At 36.6% G+C, this 22,386-nt stretch overlaps 2 protein-coding genes across 2 annotated transcripts in view; both read left to right on the top strand.

Moving 5' to 3' along the window:
• LOC150100135 (glutamate receptor 1-like) overlaps positions 1 to 22,386 on the top strand; it is a 227,060-nt gene that overhangs the window by 82,449 nt on the left and 122,225 nt on the right. Inside the window, exon 8 of the mRNA XM_090402506.1 lies at positions 2,523 to 2,633. Coding sequence (XP_090258632.1) covers positions 2,523 to 2,633 — 111 coding nt within the window. The remainder of the gene's footprint in view (positions 1 to 2,522; positions 2,634 to 22,386) is intronic.
• l(1)10Bb (BUD31-like protein) lies at positions 1,591 to 2,381 on the top strand. Its single transcript, XM_090402989.1, has one exon. The coding sequence runs from the start codon at positions 1,739 to 1,741 to the stop codon at positions 2,171 to 2,173; it is 435 nt and encodes a 144-aa protein (XP_090259115.1). The 5' UTR covers positions 1,591 to 1,738; the 3' UTR covers positions 2,174 to 2,381.

A 22,386-nucleotide genomic window follows, 5' to 3' on the forward strand; every position in this document is an offset into this window, starting at 1 on the left:
CAAACTTACATATCAACTTCTGTTTATAGTTTAATTGAGCAAACCTGACTGAAGAAATAGAGATTCTACTCATCAAGTCAAAACGTTCAGAACTAAGATTATTCTGTAGTAGAGTTTGAAGTTCAGAAATTTTATTGTTATTATAAAAAGAACAGCTTCTTAACATAACGTATCCTTTCAGACAATAGTGCGTTGATAGCTCCTTTGGTAAATATTATGAGAAGAATAAGATATAATAGCCTCCTTCATTTTGACAAATTTGGGAATTAAACCAGGATTACGACATCGTTTTAGAAACATAAGTTGGTTACTCAAACGTTACTTCAATGAATGTAACTGTATTCAATAAATGTTGAGAGGTTGAGGGCGAAGTTCACTCGAATTGGACCTTCTTAAAATTCCATTTAAAAATGGTTTCACCTATGGCTGTAGCAACCTAAAAATACAGTTGGTGATAGCACATCGAAGTGTTTGTTACCAGGGTGAATTAAGCCGGATGGGGACCCCCCTGGAGGCAAAATTTACGAGACCCCTAAAAATTTCTACATTTGGAAAAGCTGACATTTCTCTTGCAGCCTTGTATACTTGTGTGAAGTATTGGATGTCTTTATCTTTTAAAAATTGTAGATTCATCATCAAAATGCAAAATATCTATATAGTTGTTATAGATCTCTTTTTATTTTTCCACATAGTTTAGGGCCCTGTAATGGCCGCCAGGTTCAACACCTGCTTGATCCACCCCTGCTTCTTATTAGAGCTAGATAGTGGTCGGTATTGATTGACTTAGCCCTGCCTTCTCCTAGATTCTGCTCCTCCATACACAACTTTTTGGTATCTGTCCATGAGTCTCCCTTTTATCCATATCACCAGTTTCCTAGTAATCTCCATTTGTTGCAGTTTGCCTAATAGAGTTCCATGTGGTATCGTGTCCAACACCATTGCAAATATCTTCGTGTAGCCATTTCCTTTATCCAACTCAGCTGTCACCGTATTATAAAAAGTTAACAGATTACTAAGCACGACCTACTCTTCGCAAAGCCATGCTTCCCCATAGAGTATCATATTCTTATCCACCCATTCCAGAATTCTCTTTTTGACCAACTCAGAAGAGAATCCGCACACTTTTCCTGCAGTAAAGATCTGCTAATTCTCAGATCGGCTGAGAAAAAAAAAAGAATGTGAAAAACTGCCTGTAATCAGTGATTTGAATGGGATGTAAAATGGCCTTTAATCTGAAGCTCTATGGTTATGCAAGTCACCCACGATACGATGTATGTCTTTTAATTAATTATTTAATAAAAAATAAATACTTATCACCAGAAATATGAAAACCATCAAAAACGAATTTGTTAGTTGGTATTGGTAGGATATATTAAACCCTTATAATTGTAATATCATAGAGAATAGAAATCATAAAGAGTCCACATGATACTAATTGCAATAGCTTGTTAAGTAGACAGCAGAGCTCGCTGTTTAGTTGATACGTCCTGAACGCATTATCGGTGGCGGCGCTCATAGATTAAGTAACTAAGCGTAGGTCGTATGATCTGTGGTGGCGCTCTCGTCAAGGATATTTCTTTTATCATCGAAATCTTTAAAGCGTTAGTTATTACTGTTGGTATCGTTGTTTGTTAAGTTTATCGTTACTGTCGTGAATATAATTGCGTTTGATGCGCATGATCAGTGTCTCTCTCTCTTTGGAGTTGTTCAGTAATTTGTTATATTATTTGTCATCTAAATGCCCAAAGTAAGGAGGAATCGGAAACCCCCACCCGAAGGATGGGAATTAATCGAACCAACTATTGAAGAATTGGAACAGAAAATGCGCGAAGCTGAGACTGAACCTCCTGATGGTAAACGAAAAGTGGAATCACTGTGGCCAATTTTCAAGATCCACCATCAGAAGTCACGTTACATATATGATCTATTTCATAAAAGACGAGCTATTAGCAGAGAACTGTACGACTATTGTATGAAAGAGGGCATCGCAGATAAGAATTTAATTGCTAAATGGAAGAAGCAGGGTTATGAGAATTTGTGTTGTCTTCGATGCATTCAAACAAGAGACACAAGTTTTGGCACAAACTGTATCTGTCGGGTCCCGAAAAGTAAATTAGAACAGGGTAAGGTGGTAGAATGTGTACATTGTGGATGTAGAGGATGTTCTGGTTGAGAATATTCACACAAAACTCAGCCGAGATTTGTTAATTACTAATTTTTAATGCTGCAAATCTCTCTCTACGTGTGTGTGTGTAATACGTACGGTATTTTTTCTCCTCTCCTGTGCAGTATTTCAAATATACTATTTAAGGATTATAAGTGCAAATATTAATAATGTATATGTGCTTTGTAAAAATATAAATAAAAACATATAAAAGATATTAGTTTGGTATTATTTTTTGTGTAAGTGTATTGATTAATGGAGAGAAGAGTGATAAAATTGAAATAAGTGGGACATTACCACTCTCAGACTTTCAGGATGTCAACAAAACATTAATGAAAATTTTCCCTTTCAATTACAGATTGGTGTTTGGTCTGACCTTTCAGGTCTAAAAGTTATTCAGGATCCTATACATCACCCACAAGAAGATGCACAATTTGCAAACAGGACATTAAGAGTTACATCAATTCTGGTAGGAATATATCTTGTAGTTTTCTCTAAATCAGATGAGTCATTTTGATGGAAGACAAAATTGAGAGAATACTAATATAAACTATTATAGTGTTATGAGTCAGCCTTAAAACATTAGCTGTGCTCCAGTTATGGAAACCCTATTAGAGAATATCATCTGTTTGGTGGAAATTCTTAGTTTTAGATTAGTAGTTTTCAGCTATTTAGGATATCTTGCATTTTCCCACTCATATGTTTTGCAAGCCAGGTGCATTTTAAAAAAGTTATAATCAATTATAAATGTTCATATTCAAAACTTTCAGCATGGTTTTATTATTATTTCCAAAGTAATCATTGAGATTAAGCTTTAGAACAAGCACATTTGGGGAGATGAAGTGGCAGCTGCTACCACTTGCTAAAAGACTAATTTCAATTGATATTTCACTGTCCAAAGCAGTATGTCTAAGTCTAGCATTAAGCATGTTTGTTGCTAGATGGTAAGCACATATTGAAAATTGTCATTGTTTGATGCAATGTTTCATCTGGTTAGGTCAAAATGGAATGTCTTTGCATGTAACATTTATGTTTCATGCAAAGTCATTTTCATTTAAGAAAATGAATGTTCATAATCATTGCTGGTATTCATTATTGTTTTTTTTCCTCTTCTGAATTGGGAACAAACTCCCAAGTTAACTAGTAATTCATTATTAGGGCATCAGTATCCAAGCTTAAAATTGTAACTTGTATGTTAAAACTCCTGTTTTGAATAAAATAAAATTTAAGAAGCAAGTATGAGAAAACCAGTCCAAGTCAAAACTATATATGAAATTTTAACTGCTCTTTAGATTTCTTCACAGTATAATAAATTGATATCTAAAGAAGTGGAGCAAACTGGATTTTTAAGTTATTTTCAATGGTATGCTGGAGAATTTCATGGGATTTTTCACACTACAGTGATTTTGTCATTAGCCGTGTGTGTGTGTGTGCATATTGATTCTATGCAGATATAGTAAACAATTCTATGGCATTGCTTTTCTTAGGTGCTTAACCCTGCAGAGGTCGCAGGGTTAAGCACCAATTTGTTTGTATCTGTCAGATCAGCCGTGACGTTACCTCCGCAGAGTTAACAGTAATGACACGTGCTTTAGCTTCATTATTTTTTTTTGTGGGGGGGGGATGTCAACATTTCAAAGTGGAATAAAAACAAATGCATCTCAGAATTATACTTCTATTTTTAGGATAGAAATAACATTAACAAAGTAGATGATATGCTAGCTAAACTTCTAATATAATCTTCTGTATTTTTTTTTTTGCCATTTATATATTGGCATTTGTAATGGTAAAGATATGTACACACAGGCACTATATCAGTAAGTGAAACTAAAATATATTTACCTAAAATACCATATGAGCTCCAATCAGGCTATGAGCTTGAACATCAGACTTGTGATAAGACATGAAAATTTATTAGCATGTAAAACTCCTTCATTTCCAATTTTCACTACTTATGTAGTGTTTGTATCTTTTATCTGTATTGTTTCTCGATGATGGAAGTTTAACTTTGTGTCAAAATTATAATTATCCTTTTCACTCCCTGGGGATCAGGGCCTCAATCATTGTTCTCCATCAGACTCTTCATTCTTTCTTGATTTCATTCCAGGATTTTCCTAGCTGTCTGTTTCATCTCTGCTTTGATTTCTCTCCTCCAGGTCATCTTGGAGCATCCCCTTCTGCTTCCTTGTGACTTCCATTCCATGGCTGTCTTTGCTATATCCTAGTCTGAATTTCAGATTGTGTAGCCTTTCTACTTCCATTTCCTTTTTATTATTTCTGTTTAGATGTTGGATTAATTTGTTTTGCCACACAATGTCATGTTTGAAATTTTATTTGGCTAGTATATTCCCATTTATCTTTTTAAGACATCTATTTACATTAATCTGCAGTTTATTTAAAGTCTTTTTGGCTAATCTCTAGGTTTCAAGTTCATATAGTGGAATAGTCTTTATATTTGTGTTGAGTCTTATTCTTGTCTTGAGATTTCTTTATTTATCCATATAAAAACATGTATTACAGGCAATTTGTTTTTTTTTTTTTTTCAATCCTGTTTTTTTGTCCTCTTCTGTTCTTTCAATGCTTATCACTGATTCTAGAAAAACAAGTGTCTACTTGTTCTAGTGGTTCTTCCATAATTTTGAGCATTAGATTAGATTTTGTTTGGAGTTGATCTTCTTTATTTTGCTTTATTTTTAAATCGCACTTTGAGGCTTTTGGGTTTTAATTAAGTTAAAATTAACAAATGAACAAATAAATTAACTCTAAGTTAATTTATTTGTTCATTTGTGCTTTTTTTTTGTGCACATTAATGCTTTCATCTGTTGCATTTTTCGTTACCCAGTCTATTACTGTTAAGAAGATTGTAGGAGAGAGTATGCACCCTTGCCTTACACCCTCTTGTTTTTTTATTTCTTTATTTAAATTTCCATTACATATTTTCTTTATTTTATAATTTTTGTATTTTGCTTTTGCTCTATTGGTTATTTTGGCTATGCCATATTTCATTAATTTCTAAATTACTTCTCTGTTTATACTATTGAGTGCTTTTTCAAAGTCAATGAATCCTAAATGCAGGCTGTCATGCCATTCTATTCATTGTTCAGTAATTATTCTCAAAGTTATTTGGTTTATTCATTATTAGGTTCAAAAGCTGCTTGTTTTTTCCTCAGTTTACATTTGATTTCTCGATTCATTCTTTCTAATATTATTCTAGTGAAGATTTTACTAACTGTACTCAGAAGAGATATTCCTCAGGTTTTTGCATTCTGTTGTATCTGTTTTCTTTGGCATTTTCACCAATAATCCTGTATTCCAGTCATCTGGCTATTTTTCCTTTTATTCATATTTCATTTAGAAGAGGATATAGTATCTCTGTAGATTTATTATTATTATTATACAGATATCTTCATGGAGTCAGACTCATTGCAGGAGATCCATTGTTCACCCACTAGCCATTATTCATACTATACCTATCATAGATCTTAAGCTCATTCATAGATGAAGCTCTTGCAGTCACCTCTGGCAACCCATTCCACACCCCACCTCAAGCAAAAACTCTAGTCTTAACACTTGCTAACCACACTCTTACACAACTTCCACTGATGACTCCTTGTTTTCTCACTTCTTGCCATATACTGCAAAGTCTTCAGTGTCAATCCTATAAAATCCATTTAATAATTTAAATGTATCTATTATGTCTCCTCTTTTTTGCCGATCAGCTAATTTTTGAAGCCACACTGTCATTCTATTCTTATGGGGAGCATTCCATAGACCTGCCACAATCTTTGTCACTCACTTCTGGATCCTCTCCACCACTTCACACTCACAGAATCTGTCACTCCAGATCTGTAAATCTGTGGGCTAGTCCAAATGCAGCCTTAAACCTTACATATACAGGATAATAACCTCTGTTCCTGCTTGTTAGCACGTTCTTCAACTATGTAATCTGATGTGCTCCGTTTTGGTTACTTTTGCAATATGTCCTCTCAACTTCAACTTCCTGTCCACAATCATCCCTAAGTCCCTAGCCTCATTGGTTTCCCTCAGTTCAGTTCCATCAATATAGTGCACAGCTTGTGATCGCTTCCCAAAGTGCATCACCTTGCACTTCGCCCCATTAAACTGGCAGACATTTACCTTTACCGCATATTCCAAGTCTTCTTGCAGGATCTCTGCATCATATTCCATTGCTCTTCCCAATTTAGTATTATCAGCAAACATTTCCTATATCGTTGATATACAAATTAAATAACAGAGGACCGAGCACTGAGCCCTGTGGTATACTACTGGTCTTCTCCTGAACTCAATTCCTTCGTGAACTACTTTTTGATATCTGTCCATCAGCCACCCTCTAATCAAAATCACCAGATTCATATTCATTCCCATTTGCTCCAATTTATGCAATCGAATTCTATGTGGAATCTTGTCAAATGCTTTTGCAAAGTCTAGCAACATCACTGAGTAGCTATTATCCAACTCCATTGTCACTTTATTAGGAAAAGTAAGCAAATTACAGGAAGACCTAATTCTTCACAAAACATGTTGTCTCTTAGTCATATTTCTATCTGCCCGGTTCTTGAATTCTGTTTTTCACCAATTTCTCCAATACCTTCACCACCACTCCTGAGATAGTTATTGGCATATAATTTCTACTTCTGTCTTTATGCAATTTCAATATTTTTTGGGAGTATAGTTTCTTATATTGGGGTTTCACCATGTAGTACAGTTACGCCCCGTGTTATGTAACATGCGACTTACATAAATTCGCAGTCACGTAATAAATCTATTAGTGTGTATGACCACGTTTGCGGCTTTGCGCAAACAACTTTGCATCTTTGACAGCATTATTGCAGTACAGTATACAGTAGTAGATGCCTCGCACGGTTAGCTCAATCACTTGTTATCACTGCTAGTTTTGTTTTTTTATCCTTAAAATGGAATGCAAAAACAAAACCGGATGCGCTGGTAATAAATCTAAAAAACAAAGGTCTGCAATTACTTAAGAATTATTTTCAATTTTTCTTCTAATGTATGAAGGCAGGAAAATTCTATCAACAATAGCTTAGGAAATAAATCTACCTATTTCGACAGTGAATACAATAGTGAAGGATAAAGTTTGCATTGCTGAAAGCATTGAAGGGCACAATTATTACCAAGAAGAAGCTGGGCCCGATATCAGAGATGGAGAAATTGTTGTCTCAATGGATCGAAGATCTGACACAGAAGCAGATATGGTTAAGTTTACTGATTATCCAGTAAACTTCCTGCAGAACAGCATTCCTTAGAACAGCCAACTTAGCTATCACAAGACTTTTTTTTATTTGAAAAGTGAATATTCTTTTATATTATGTATTTTTCATATTTACAGTATATATATTATTCAAATACAATTGATAAATTTTTTATAATTGAATTTTTTTTTAATCACCCCAAAAATGCAAAATATTAAAAATAGAAAATATCTGATTAATGGCAAAAAAAATTAATGTAAGACAGCAGTATGAGTAGCCATTGAACATTTTATTGTATGTATGTAATTTACAAATTCGACTTACATAAAGGTTTATGGAATGCATTATTTATGTAACTTGGGGTGTAATAACTGTATTTGCTGAAAGTGTTCTATCCATTTTATTTTTTTGTCTTTTTCCCTGATCGGTATATTTCCTCATTTATCTCTTATATATCTTATTTTTTTCTGGTTATCTACCTTGTTATTTTGTAAAGTTTTCTTTGGTGAATTTTCTTTTATCATCACTTACACTTTTTTTTTACTTTTTTTTTTTTCTTCTTGTACATTTTATTTATTTTCTTTTCTCTATTTTGATTTTGGAGTAATTTTTTTTTCTTTCCTTGCTTAAAAGCATTATTTTATGTTATCCATTGTTTCTGCACTCTCTCTCTCTCTTCTTTCCCTAGTATTTCTTCAGCTATTTCACTGTATAATTGTTTTATATTTTGCCATTCTTCCATATCTCCATTTTCTCCCCTTCATTTTGTATTATTGCTTCATGTTTGCTTTTGGTCGTAGAAACAAGGTTTTCTGTAATATCATTATTTTTCAGTTTATTTATATTATTCAAGTTTCTTTTTTCCATTGATTTTAATCTCTTTGCTAGTTTCATTTTTATCTTTTACCCTAACAGTTTATGGTCTGTATGCATTATGCATCTGCTCTTACATCCTGCAATGAAAATTTCCATAATTTATTTTATGGTTATGTGATCTATTTAGTTTTTACTCTTTCCACCTGATGAGATGCAGGTTTGTTTATGTATAGTCTTATGTTTAAATATTGTACCTCCTATGATTAAGTTGTTAAACACTTGAATAATATTCCATTTTCATCTTCTAGTCCATCTTTTCCCTTCACTATTTCATATCTGCTTTTGTCTTTGTCTTCTTTTGCATTTTCATATCTCAGAAATAAGATCATATCTCTTTTGCTACTCTTGTCTAACTCTCTTTGTAGTAGGTCATAAAAAAGCTTCCTTTTCTTATCCCTACAAACATTCAGTGCTGAATGTTTTCTAATACTGGATTCCATTCCATTCCGATACTACTTTTCTTGTCTCCATTCTCATCATCAGACCAACATCTCTGCTAGGTTCTTCATCCTTGAGGTTTCCAGAATATGACATTTTGTTTGATGATAGTTTGATCTCACTGGTTCCATTCCATCTGGTTTTGCTTAATCCTAGTATTTGTATTTTGTTACTGTCCATCTCCTTTGCTATTTGATGTGCTTACCTAGATTCATACATTGTCCTGATGTCCTGTTACCAACATCCAATTTTGGTAACAGATTTGGGTGTGACGATATCCTTTCACCTCCAAATCTGTGCGAAGATATCCTTTCATCCAAAGCTTTCCTCTGGTGATTTTTTTAATAATTGAGGTTTCTGTAGCAGGAAAATTTTGTGGTTGCTAACTACAAGTACAACCTTCCTCCTTTTTTTTTTTTTTTTCATCTGGGCTTGGGACCAGCAGTGGTGGAGTTTTGGTAAAATAGGATATAAATTCTTTTAGTTTTATCTCTTTCCTAAAAGTACTAATAATACAGTGTGGGAAACACTTTATTGTTGGTATAAGCTTGAATACCACACTTGTAATACAGCATTATTTTCTTAAGAATTCAGCTTAATAACTTTTATCACACTTTATGGTCAAAGTGCAGATTCAGATAAATTCTTGCAAATTTGTGAGATGAGTTTGAGAGACAGAAGGAGCTGTATAAAAGATATGAGCTACTTTTAAATGGAATTGGTGTGAGTCAGCTGGAAAAACTGTTACAAGAGAGTAATGACTGAAGTGAATTGAATCTGAGGAAGCAAGAGGTAGTAGAGTGTCAAAGAGAAGGAAAGTAAGGTAGAAGAGCTTATGAATGGAGAGGCCAATGGCATGAGTGAATAGAATGTGAGAGAGAGAGAAAGAAGAGACACAAGATCAGGGAAATGGGGGAGGATAAACAGGAAAACAGTGTGTGAGAAGAGTGGATGATGGAGACAAGAATAGAAGTGGATGTGTACAAGAAAGGGTTACAGTGACTAGGGATGACAACAATTTGGTCTAGGGAGAGGTGTAAGATTAGTGATGGAGAGGAATGGCTGTTGGGGGGGGGATTTTGAAGGAGTCATATCCAAGAAGTGGGGTTGTTGGGACTTGTTATAGAACCAGAAATAAGCTAGTATGTATCTATACATATGTCAAAAGTATTTGAAATAAAAGAATGAAATTTTAGCATTGATAGTTTATCTGCACCAAAATGCTTGGAATAAATGAGACATGGTTGGATGAGGATGGCATTCTGACAGGGATAGAGATGGGTGAATATAATCTTTTTCATAAAGATAGACAGGGTAGAAAGGGAAGATAAGTGCTTTTGATGGTAGCAGAGGAAGTGTGCCCATCTGAGATAGAGATGTAAGGAGCAGATAGTAGCATTGATTTTGAAGCAGTGTGGTGTGAAATGGATGTGAAGGCAACAAAATTTGGGTGTAGCTGTACACCTCATCATGTGGAAGGCAGTCAGAAGGAAATATATAAGCAAATTGGTCTGGATAAAAAGAAAATGGCGATTTTAATTATGGTAACATAGCAGAATGAAGAGACAGCATCTTGGGACAAAAAGAATGAATTAGGATGTCATTGTAAATTAGATATCAAATCTTCCTCCAGTTAGTGAAAGTGACCATGAAATGATCAGTTGGGTGGTGTCCAGCCATATAATAACTTCTGTGAGAGTGTTACATGTAGAACTATAGTTGGGTGATTGACAAATTCACAAGGTGGCTTGCAGCTTTATTATGGAATGAAGAACTGGATGGGAAGAATCAATGGCAGTTGGTCACTACTCAGGGGCTATCTGGCAGAGGCAATATCTGAGTGTTTTTCCAGATGTCAGGAGAATAAATGAGGTCGGCTGGAATAGATGAATAAAGTGAAGCATGTAATTTGGAAAAAGGCATTATGGAGGCAGCACAAGTAAATGATAATTATCATTTACTAGGAGATTGGGTTTGAGGTTATATGGTGAATGGTCGGTGTAATTTAGCACTCGTGTAAAATTGGTGATTTTTGGTGTTTTTTGTGTGCGTTTTTCCTTAGAAAATTGGTTTTATAGTATATTAGAGCAATTTTCGTGTTTTTTAGAGTATTTTGTGTGTCTTTATAACATATTTTATTGGGGCTGTCATCGCTAGAGGGATTCATAGTGTGTAGTGTTCGTGAAAGCTCCGGATAAGATAAGTATTATTTTCAGTTATCGTTGATAAATTTATTTAATATTTCGTAGTTTTGTTTGCCTTGCGTCTCTTAGTGCATCTTTTTGTGTGTTTTTGGTGTGTTATAATTTGATAAAATACGTTGCAAGTAAATATGGCTCCAGTACGAATGAAAATGGCAGCCAGTAATGATGGTTCGCCATCTTTATCAAAGAACGGTAGTATAAAAGAGATGATTCAGTGTACTAGCTGCGAAATGTACGCTTTGCGGAGTGCTGTCGGAGTGTGGTTAGATGATAATAAAGGAGTGAATGTGTGTAGAAAATGTAGGGAGAATGAGAAATTGAAGAGTATTTCGGATCGTGAGTGTGATATTTTTGTCAAACTTCAGAATGAAGAAAATAGGGATATGACAAGAAATGGCGAGGTTGTACCAGAGAATTGTGAGATTGTGAATGTAGAAAGTGTGAATGATAGTATTAATGGTTTTACTGAGAATAAAAAAGATGAGATAGATGCAATGAGTGAGATCGCGTTGTTGAATGGTGCGATACAAAGGGCAAAACAGCAGGTAGAGCGTATGAGCAAAAGTCGACTGAATGAACAAGCCAATAATAAAAAGTGTGACAGGAAAAATAGACGTATGAGTGTGAACATGAACAAAATGAAGGATAGAGTGCTGTATGGAGACTCGTTAGTACGAGGTATGATAGTAGAGGATTTGACAAAATCGTACCAACCTGTTGCGACCATAAAGGATGTAACTGAGTCTGATAGAGAGCAAAAGAAAAGGGTGAAAGAAATGATTGTTGTGGCAGGTACGAATGATTTGAAAGGAGACAAAATGGAAATGATAGAAGACCTGAATGAATTGTTTGAGGTAGCAAAAGAAAAGAGTGAGAGAGTTAGAATGATTAGTCTTTTGCCACGGTATGACAGTGAAATGTTTAAAAGGAGGGCCATAATTGCGAATGACTTTATGCGTGGGTTATGTATGACGAGTGGTGTGGAATTTGTGGACGTGTGGAGTGAGTTCGATGGGCGAAAGGATCTATATAAGATGGATGGCTTGCATTTGAATGGTTATGGTGTAAGAAGACTTGAGAAAGTGTTGCTGAATGTGGTGGATGTGCAAATTCAGGGAAACGAGATTTATTAAGGGGGGGGGGAGTAGTATACAGTCCTTAGGGAGGCAGTTGAATGTAAGAATGAATATAATATGCCCGAGCAAATAAGGACAACAAATTAGAGTGGGATAGTTAATATAAGGCATCAAGGTAGGGTTGAGGCTAATGGGTCTTAAATTCATGGAACAAGAAGGAAGAGTTTTTGGCCATGGTTGGCACTTCCAGACCACAGGTTATTGGTATTAGTGAAACATGGCTGACTGTAGATGATATAGCTAGTGGGATTGAATGTGATGGGTATAGTGTGTTCAGGAATGACAGGGAGAATAAAATGGGGGGGGGGGAGGAGTATTGTTGATGATAGCTGATGAGCTGCAGCCAAGGAGAATAGAAGTTAAATTGCAGGATAGAGAAAAGAGCACATTTGAGGCCATTTGGTGTGAGATTGTGGCTAGCAACTAAATATACAATTGGGTGCTGCTATAGACCAGGTGATGGAAAAGATGGTGGTGACAGTATGCACAAGCAAATAGAAGAAATGAGTGGAAGGAACATGATTATTATGGGAGATTTCAACTATGGTCACATTGATTGGAGTGAGGAGAGGACACAGGGGAGGAAGGAATTGGATTTTATGCGGTTATTAAGGGATAACTATCTGCGACAGCATGTAATGGAAAATACTAGGGGGTCAGAGAGTGCTTGACCTAGTAATTACATCTGAGGATTTGGCTGTAACAAATATGACCACATTACCACCAATCGGTGAGAGTGATCATAGGGTCTTGACTTGGGAGGTGGCTAAAGGTGTAGAATTTTCAATTAAGACAGGGTACATGTGGAATTAACTGGAAAGTATGACAACCTTAGGAGTTTGATTGGTTCAGTGCCATGGCATGTACAACTGCAAGGACTAGAAGTCGATGGTGCATGGGAGGCAGTTAAGAAGTGTTTGCATGAAGCAATGGCTGACTGTATACCTAGAGTCCGAATAATAAATCAACTAGGGGTTAAATAGGGGATGAATAACACCATTAAGCTTGAGCTGCAAAAAAAGAAACAACTATGGAGGGAATTTAAGGAGAAAGGTGACCGGCAGGCACACGAATGGTATAAAGAGCAGGCCAGAAGGGTAACGAGTGTGGTAAGAAAAGCAAAAAAGGATTACGAAAGAACATTGGCCATGCAGGCTAAAGAGAATCCTAAACAGTTTTTTAGATATGTAGCAAGTAAAAGGAAAAATGTACATGACAGAATGATTTTAAAGAATGCCAATGGTAGGGAGGTAACTGAATCAGTTGATATAGTTGAGTTACTGAGTGAGCACTTTTTGCAAGAATATATCATCCAGGTGGTGACATTGCAGAAACGAATGTACCAGTAGATTATACGGGAATTGTGGTGAATGAAGTGGAGGTGAGTAGTCTATTGCATAACCTCAATGTCGATACATCTGTGGGATTGGATGGTATACCAACTCGTGTTGTACGAGAAGCAGCTAAAGAATTGTCAGTACCCTTGACCATTTTGTTTAATTTGAGTCTCGGGTCTGGGTTAGTCCCGAGGGGGTGGAAAGAGGGGAAAATAGTTCCACTGCATAAAGGTGGTTCCAAGACTGCTGTTGTAAATTACCGACTGATTAGCAGATCAGGAGTCATTGTCAAGGTCTTAGAGAAACTAGTCAAGAAAAGAATACAGGATTAGATAGATGAAAATGGGATATTGTATGGGGGACAGTTGTACATGGTTTTGTGAAGGGTAGATCATGCCTCAGTAACTTGCTCACGTTTTATAACACAGTGACGGCTGACCTGGATAGGCATAATGGGTTTACAGTAATACTACTGGACCTTGCCAAGGCTTTTGATAGGATACCACATAGAACCCTAATCGGTAAACTGGAGCAGATGGGGATAGATATAGGGTTGGTGAGATGGATAGGAGGGTGGTTGAAGGAGAGATACCAGAGAGTGGTTTATTCAGGAGTGAAGTCTAAAAGACGGCTTGTGACCAGTGGAGTGCCACAGGGCTCTGTTTTGACCACTGCTTTTCAATTTGTCCATCAATGATATAGGAAAGGATTTGAGAGGAAGTGTTCACTTGTTTGCTGATGATGCAAAGTTGGGTAGAGCAATTATGAGTGCACAGGATGTCAAAATTTTACAGGATGATTTGGATAGTTTGGAGGACTGGGCTAGGAAAAATGGATGCCAATTTAATGTGCCAAAGTGTAAGGTTATGCACTTTGGGGTGAAAAGAATAGCAGCAGTATATCGCATTGGTGGAACCGTACTCCAGGAGATTGATGAGGCCAGGGATTTGGGAGTGTTGGTGGATAGGGAATTGAAGTTTAGGGGGCACATTGCAAAAGTGACTAAAACAGCTCACCAAATCACTTGTCTTCTTAAAAATACTTTAACATGCAGAGACAAACAAGTTCCTCTGTATCGAGCCTCGATAAGACCCCATCTGGACTACTGTGCCCAGTTATGGGCACCAGGGTTTCTTCGTGATGGGGAGGAAGTGGAGAGGATCCAGAGACGAGTGACCAAGATGATAGCGGGTCTGTGGAATGAACCTTATGAGAATAGGTTGAAGATTTGTGGGTTGCAGAAATTGGTCGATAGGCGAAGGAGGGGTGATATGATTGAGAAATTCAAATTACTGAAGGGTTTCTATAAGATTGACCCAGAAGTAATAATGTTGGAGGATTAAAAAGAATTTAATACTTCCTTATATTTTGTCCTAGTCACTAGGACATCTACGGGGATTACAAAAATAACTAATGTAACATAACACAAATGTCATACAATACTAAGCCCAACAACGTGGGTGACACTAAAGTCCTATTTAGGTGGAGCGCCCTCTAGGGGCGGTTGTAGGTGACCTGGAATATAAAGTAGGATCTCTGGTGATGAGTGTTTCCCAAATTTTCGGAAGCTTAATGCAACCATATTTATTAAGATTTGGTTGATTTCTAAGAGCTGCTGCTGCTTCTAAGAATAGTCTGTCTTTCTTGAATTTGCTGTGATGGAGCATGGTGGTTTTCTTCCATGATACTCTGTGGGTGGTGTCCAAGACATGGTCAGCCAAGCCTGAATGACCATAGTTGTGACACAAGTCTTACATCTGTAAGACTTGTGTTCCTCTAAGCGGATGGATGCTGATCTGCCTGTCTGTCCAAAGTACGCCAGCTTACAGGAACGGTACTTTGTAAACTCCAGGCAGAGAGAGAGGAGGGAGCTGATCTTTTGTAGAACGGATAAGGGTAGCAAGTTTGCAGTGGGGTTTATATGCTGTGTGTAGGTTGTACTTTTTTTAGAATCTTGGCTATTTTTTCGGATGTGCCACAGATGTAGGGTATGGTGATGGCATTTTTAAATTCTTGTTGACGAGAAGGACCGGGAATGGGAGAGGAACTAATTATTTTTTTTTATATTGTGATCGCTGTAGCCATTGGAGAGGAAAGTGTTGTGTAGGTAGTTAAGCTCAGTAGTGTGGGCGGTTCCACTGGAACAAAGATTGTGGGCTCTCTTGGTAAGAGTTTTAATAATGCCATATTGTTAAGAGGGGTGGTGGTGTGAGAGTTTGTGAATGTATCTGCCTGTGTGTGTGGGTTTTCTGTATACAGTGAAGGCAAGTGTATCATTAGGCAGGCGTGTGACTAAGGTGTCTAGGAAGGGTAAACAATTGTTCTTTTCCTTTTCCATAGTAAACTAGATTCTTGGATGTAGGCTATTGAGATGACTGAGGAAGGAGTCTAATGTGTCTGGGCCATGAGGCTAAATAGAGAACACATCATCTACATATCTTAGCCAGATAGAAGGCTTGAGTGGGGCTGAGTCTATGGCTCGTTTTTCAAAATCTTCCATATAGAAATTGGCAAGGGGGGGGAAAGAGGGGGGGAACCCATGGCAGTTCCCTCTATCTGCTTGTAGATTTTGTTCTTCCAAGAAAAATACCCAGAGTTAATGGCAAAGGAAAAGAAATCTAAGATGTCAGAAAATTTGGGAAACACTCATCACCAGAGATCCTACTTTATATTCCAGGCCACCTACAACCGCCCTTAGAGGGCGCTCCACCAAGATAGGACTTTAGTGTCACCCACGTTGTTGGGCTTAGTATTGTATGACATTTGTGTTATGTTACATTAGTTATTTTTGTAATCCCCGTAGATGTCCTAGTGACTAGGACGAAATATAGGAAGTATTAAATTCTTTTTAATCCTTTCTGAGTGTTGTAAAAAATCCATTAAACCTCTAACATTATGTCCTCACAGCACTTAAGCCTCTATACACGAATTGATCCAGAAGATATTTTTGAAAATATGACTGGTGGTGGGAGGACTAGGGGCCATGAATGGAAGCTGGGCAAGAGCATGGTTGACAAGGGTGTTAGAGCTAGGTTTTTTACTTGGAGAATAGTGAATGAGTGGAATAAGCTTCCAGAGTCTGTTGTGGGTGCTACGACCGTGAATGAGTTCAAGGCAAGGTATGATAGATACTGTGTGAATGTCGAATAGTTGTTCTTGACATGATGTTAGGGCCTCCCTCGAAGAGTCTGTCGACTCCTTGGAGTTGCCTGGAACAATAATAATAATAATTTATCTTGTGGAACTAACTATTATAATAGTCAGTTCCATGAAGAGTACAAAAGCAAGCAAGAAAGGTGACTTGCTTTGTAAAGATAGCAACAATGTAGGATGAGCAGCAATTAGCTAATAAGGGCAAAAGAAATCCTTGGGAGTTCTTTTGATACTTGGGCAGTAGAAGTGATTATGGAATGATGATAGTGGTTGGAGAAAATGGTAGCACACTAACCATTGAGAAGGATATTGTAGAGATATTAAATGAGCAATTTGTTTCATTCTCGTGAAAGTAGTAACATCATGCAGAACTAGAAAACAATGGGGAGGAGGAAGAGCCACTGATGGTAAGTTCAATATATATATATATAAGGGCTTGAGTAAACCTCATATGAGGTATCTATCTGAGGAATTATGTAAGCTTGATGTCAATAAGGCTGTAGGACTTGATATATTGCCACATGTGTTGAGGGAATATTCCACAGGATTAACAATAGTATTAAAGTATCTCTTTAACATCAGTCTGAGATGGGCCAAAGTTTCAGAGCAGTGGAAAGAGGACAAAATTGTTCTGTTTTGTAAATGGGGCGATAAGGCCAATGTTTAAAATTAGGTCATGCTGTGTCAGGAGTTGTAGTCAAGGTGTTAGGGAGGCTAGTATGCACCAGGATTCAGAATTGGGTTGACAACAGCAGCAGCATTCTCTTTAACGAACAGCATCTATTTGTGAATGGATGATTATGTTTTAGCAATCTACTTATCTCTAATGTGTAATGTAAAAGATATTGGGAAGGGCTTGAATGGTGATACAGTTATTTGTGATGATGCAAAGTTGGGAAAAACTATGAGGAGTAGAAGAGATGTAGCTTTGTAGGCAAATGCATTGGACAAGAAGGATTTATGCAAGGTGTATTTAGATTTTGAAAATACTTTTGATAGATTGCCACATGACAGGCTCATAATTAAATTGGAACAGATGGAGTTGAATAGTAGATTAGTGCATTGGATTGGAGATTGGCTGTCTGACTGTCAGCAAATTGTACAGGGGAGCAATATCCCAGAAGAGGAAAGTCACTAGTGGAGTGCTCTAGGGGTCTGTTTTGGAGCCGTTTTTGTTTAATTTATATGTAAATGATATTGAGAAGAGCTTCTTGAATGGTTGATGTACAGTTATTTGTGATGATGCACAGTTTGGGAAGAACTATGAGGAGTAGAACAGATGTTGTAGCATTGCAAGTGGAATTGAATAGACTGGGTGAATGGGAAAATAAGTGAGGCTGTCAGTTCAATGTAGCAAAGTGTCAAGTCTTACAATTTGGGAAGCATAAATAGGATGCAGAGTATAAGATTGTAGGAATATCTTAGAGGAAGTGGAGGAGAGGTGGCAATGCGAGAAGATGGTGGTGGGTAATGACTTGAAAATTTTGGAGACAGTTTTGCTAAAATTGTGAGGGGCAGCACAGCAGATTATGGCAGTGATGCAAAGGACACACTGACATGTACAGTATGTTGATTCCATTGTACAAGGCTTTGATTAGACTTTATATGGATATATGGATTACTATTCATAGATTTGGACATCTGGTTTTCTAAGAATGAAGAAATGTTTGAAAGGATTCAGAGACGATTGACTAAGGTGGTTTCTAGTCTGCGGAATGCTGAGTATGAAGACATTGAGGGAATGCAGTTTGCAGTCTAGTGGATAGAAGGAAGAGGGAGGACATGATTGAGACATAAGTTGGTAAGGGATTAATCTGGATGAGTTTTTTCACAGAATAGGTGAGGATGGGGAGAAGAAGAGGCTATGTGAAGACAGTGAATTTCCTTTGTCAGTTTAATGAGATGTATGAGAGTGGACTTCCCATGATTAGTCTTTTAACTCCATGGAGGTCTGTTATAAGTAAGATGTGTTCTCTAAATACTGGATCCATAAAAAAGTTGTGGTGCCTAATCTCCAAATGCAACACAACAGACCAATCAGAGAGCACATGCAATTAACACCTTTTGTGGTGTCATCTATAGGTAGATGAGTAGACAGTGGATTTTGTAGAGCAACCTTCTGCAATGACTCCCAGGACTTCATAATGTCATATACTCCTCCTGTGGCTAAACAAAAATAAAGACTCAAAACAGTAAGTTTTTATATAAATGCAAAACACTTTTTTATATCAGGAAAAGATGACAAGAAAATCTGTAAAAATTATTCTAATTGTATCTATTTGTTGTTTTCTAAAGAAAGCTAGGCTCAGAGCAACAACAAAGTAGTGGCTGAAGCAATCAAATTACAAAGAAAAAGTCCAGTTTTAGAGGTGTCTGCTTCAACAGAGGCAGTAGTATTTTATTATTATTTTAACAGTAAAAAATTAATGAAATATGGAATGCTCTCTGAAAAAGCAGTAATAGTAGTAGCTAATTGTAATTAATTGTATCTGATTGTAATTAAATTCATATGTGGGGATGTAACTAGATGGAATATTTCAAGATGAATATAAATTTTGAATCAGTGTTGTTATGCATTTAATATTTGGTGTATACTTTGTTTTAGCATTATGGATATATTATTGCAATCAGTATCCTATAAAAAGTCACCTGCTGCATTTAAGTATAAAAGATTCTGAAATATGGTAATATTTCAGAAGCTTACTATTGTTATATTTTTACTCTCTCTCTTTCATACATTTTTTCTTTATTTTATACTGTTAACTTATTTTCCTTATATGCTCTGTAAGCCGTTTATTCTCTACTAAATTCTTTTCCCCTTATTAATAAGCAGTCCTGTTTGCTTCCCTATGGTTTAATCACACAACATTCTGATAGAGTTCACCCGATAAGCATTAACAAAATTTATTTTATAACTGCGCCAGCCAATACCTAGGATAGATGGGACTCTTACCCAGGATGGTTCTCTCAGAATGATACATGATGATTAGACTAAAATAAACTCTATATCTCTGTTCACTAATCTCTTTCATACAGTCGTGGTTCTCTTTATTTACTCATACACGTGGGTTCATCCCGCTAAGTTCGTCAATGTTTTATGAGCGGCTGTTTGAATTCATAAGATAAAAAACAGGTCAGGCAGGTACTTAAAAGAAACAATTTAATAAACTTGAGAAATTATACAAGTGAGCATTACTAACATAATATCTGAAATATTCTCAAGTAAAGTCATAGGTTCATTACCAATTCTACTAAACACACAAATGAACTTGCTTAGACCACTACTATTAGCAATTTAACATTATTTCTTAGGCAACTGCCATTCTTTCTACTCACACACATGGTCATTAGTTATATTACTTTACATATTATTATTAGCTCATACATAGATAAACGTGGCCTTGTTGGCCAGACAATTCTTAATTAGATGGGCCTGAGCCAAATCTTAGATAATTCTTAAAGTTCCATAATATTAGTTAATTTTACAAATTCTCTTAGGGGATCACATTCTTTTATGACTGGAATTCACAAAACAAAGGTCTACTCTACCGTCCCTGATTGGATGCTATGTCTTTCTTCTTGCCTTGTCTGGTCATCAAGGCTTCCTCGCTCTGCTTACTATCTGATTACCTTCGATCAGCCATACCAGTGGAATCTCAATGGGAAAGAAAGGATATGGCATGGGAACATCGCCTGAAATGGATGGCATCTGCTTGGTTCCTCCGTTGCACGACATCGCACAGCTATCCTAGTCCAAGGAAATAGCTTGGTCCATTCCAAACGCTGCAACAGATGAACCGATGCCTTCCAGCCAGCCAGGAACTGCTCTGACGGAGCAGACTGGACCTATGTCCGAGAGAGATCAGGAACCCCCCAAAAAAAGCCTTGAATGGGGTTTGCGTGGCCTTTTTGTTTTCTTTCTCTTCTCGTTATTTCTCGGCCATCGCGATGCCCACCAACGCGGTCACATGGATTTCGTCATTGTATTATTCAGCTCCCTCTATTTCATCGCACGTGCACTTGTTTTGCTCTTCTTGGAAAGCGCCTTAGTTTCTCTTTCCAGTAACTACCTTCCCCCTTTTTGTATGCATAACACAGGATGGTTAAAGGTGACCCTTGAACTCTGGCTCAGAGGCTTTGCTACTTTAGTACATGAAATGGGGCTCTTAAGTAGATTTTAACAGCTTACATTGATGTCTTAATCTGCCCACACGCATTACAGATTATATCTTACAAACATTTTTATACAATTTTATACAATTCCTGGTTCTTAAATTGATTTGTATTCATAAAGTCATCTTTTTATTCTATTGCCAACATTCCACATTCTCTGCCTAAGTTAAATTAAAGTTGTGTCTTGAATAATACGTGTTAAAGTATTTCTTAGTTTGTTCAAGACTTGGAAAGAAAGTATTGCAGTTTTAATTGTATGGAATGCTGTCAGCCAATAGAAACATGAGGATGTCAACTCAACCATGACAAGCACTTGAAGATCCAGGAAACTAATATGCCAGGGCATGGAAGGAGTATAGAAATTTTAGCAGTCCTATATTGGAAATGTTCAACTATGAGTTCAGTCTGACAGGGTATCAAGAGCTGTAAAGTATTTTTTTTAAGCAAGGACAGCATTCACTCACATCAACCAAATATTAACAAATGTGAAATGCTGTTTGAAAAAACAGTAATAGTAGTAATAGTAGCTAATTGTAATTGATTGTATCTAATTGTAATTAAATTCATATGTGGGGATGTAATTGGATGGAATATTTCAAGATGAATATAAATTTTGAAGTGGTGTAAAGAACATCTCTCCTTTACTCAGATAGTACTCAGTGTTTCTGGTTGATCCATCGAGGTTAGTCAGCACATCTTTTACCCATTCATTTCCACTTCTTTCAGATATCCAGATGTTACTATTGTAACATCACCCAAAGATCACTGATCTCTTGGCATAATTCTTTTGTTCCATCTCCTGCACTGATGGTTAAGATAAAAGCTCTCCCACTTTACCAAAAACTGCTCACTGCATGACTCCTTTATTCTTTCATCACAAAGACATAAGTAGCAGTGTTGCAGTGAGCAGTTTTTGGTAAAGTGGGAGAGCTTTTATCTTAACCATCAGTGCAGGAGATGGAACAAAAGAATTATGCCAAGAGATCAGTGATCTTTGGGTGATGTTACAATAGTAACATCTGGATATCTGAAAGAAGTGGAAATGACTGGAGCTAGCTCTAGCTCCTTTTTTTCTTCCTTAGCTCCAAAAATTTTAATCTAGCACCTAGCTCTAAATCTAGTTCCTTCAGAACTAGTTTCAGTTCTTTTTAGTTGTTTTTATAACTTACTGTTGAAGAAATTGTTTTAAAAGTTTTCCAGATGTTCGCATTTGATAAAGAATTGGTGCGAGCATCATACATGTTTCAAACACACAGTGATCCAACAGTCTGCCATTTTGGTGCCACCTTAAAGTTGATAGCACTGCTACAAGTTAGTCTTTGCACTGTGTTCTGGTTGGTAGTTATGATAGCGAGTGGGATGTTTTCAAAGAATGATCATCATAATTTGTTGCAGTAAAGAGTTGTATACCCTTGTTCAAAAATCAGCAAAGAGAAAAATAAAGGTTACAAGCAAAACTTTAGTAGGGAATGGTTGCAAATGGGAATACTTAGTAAATGGTTGTGTGAAGTTCCTGGTGACACTACAAAAGGCCACTGTAAGTTTTGCAGGTGTGATATAGCTGCTAAATATGGTCAGCTTGTAAAGAATAGCAAAACTAAGAAACATCTTACTGCAGTTCCATATAAGGCTGTTCCTATTACAAATATGCTTGTGAAAAAGTCTGATGAAACC

This window comes from Typopeltis vanoorti, chromosome 13, assembly GCF_054136105.1.
Source record: "Typopeltis vanoorti isolate ZY-2024b chromosome 13, IOZ_Tvanoo_1.0, whole genome shotgun sequence".
NCBI classification, from domain to species: domain Eukaryota; kingdom Metazoa; phylum Arthropoda; class Arachnida; order Uropygi; family Thelyphonidae; genus Typopeltis; species Typopeltis vanoorti.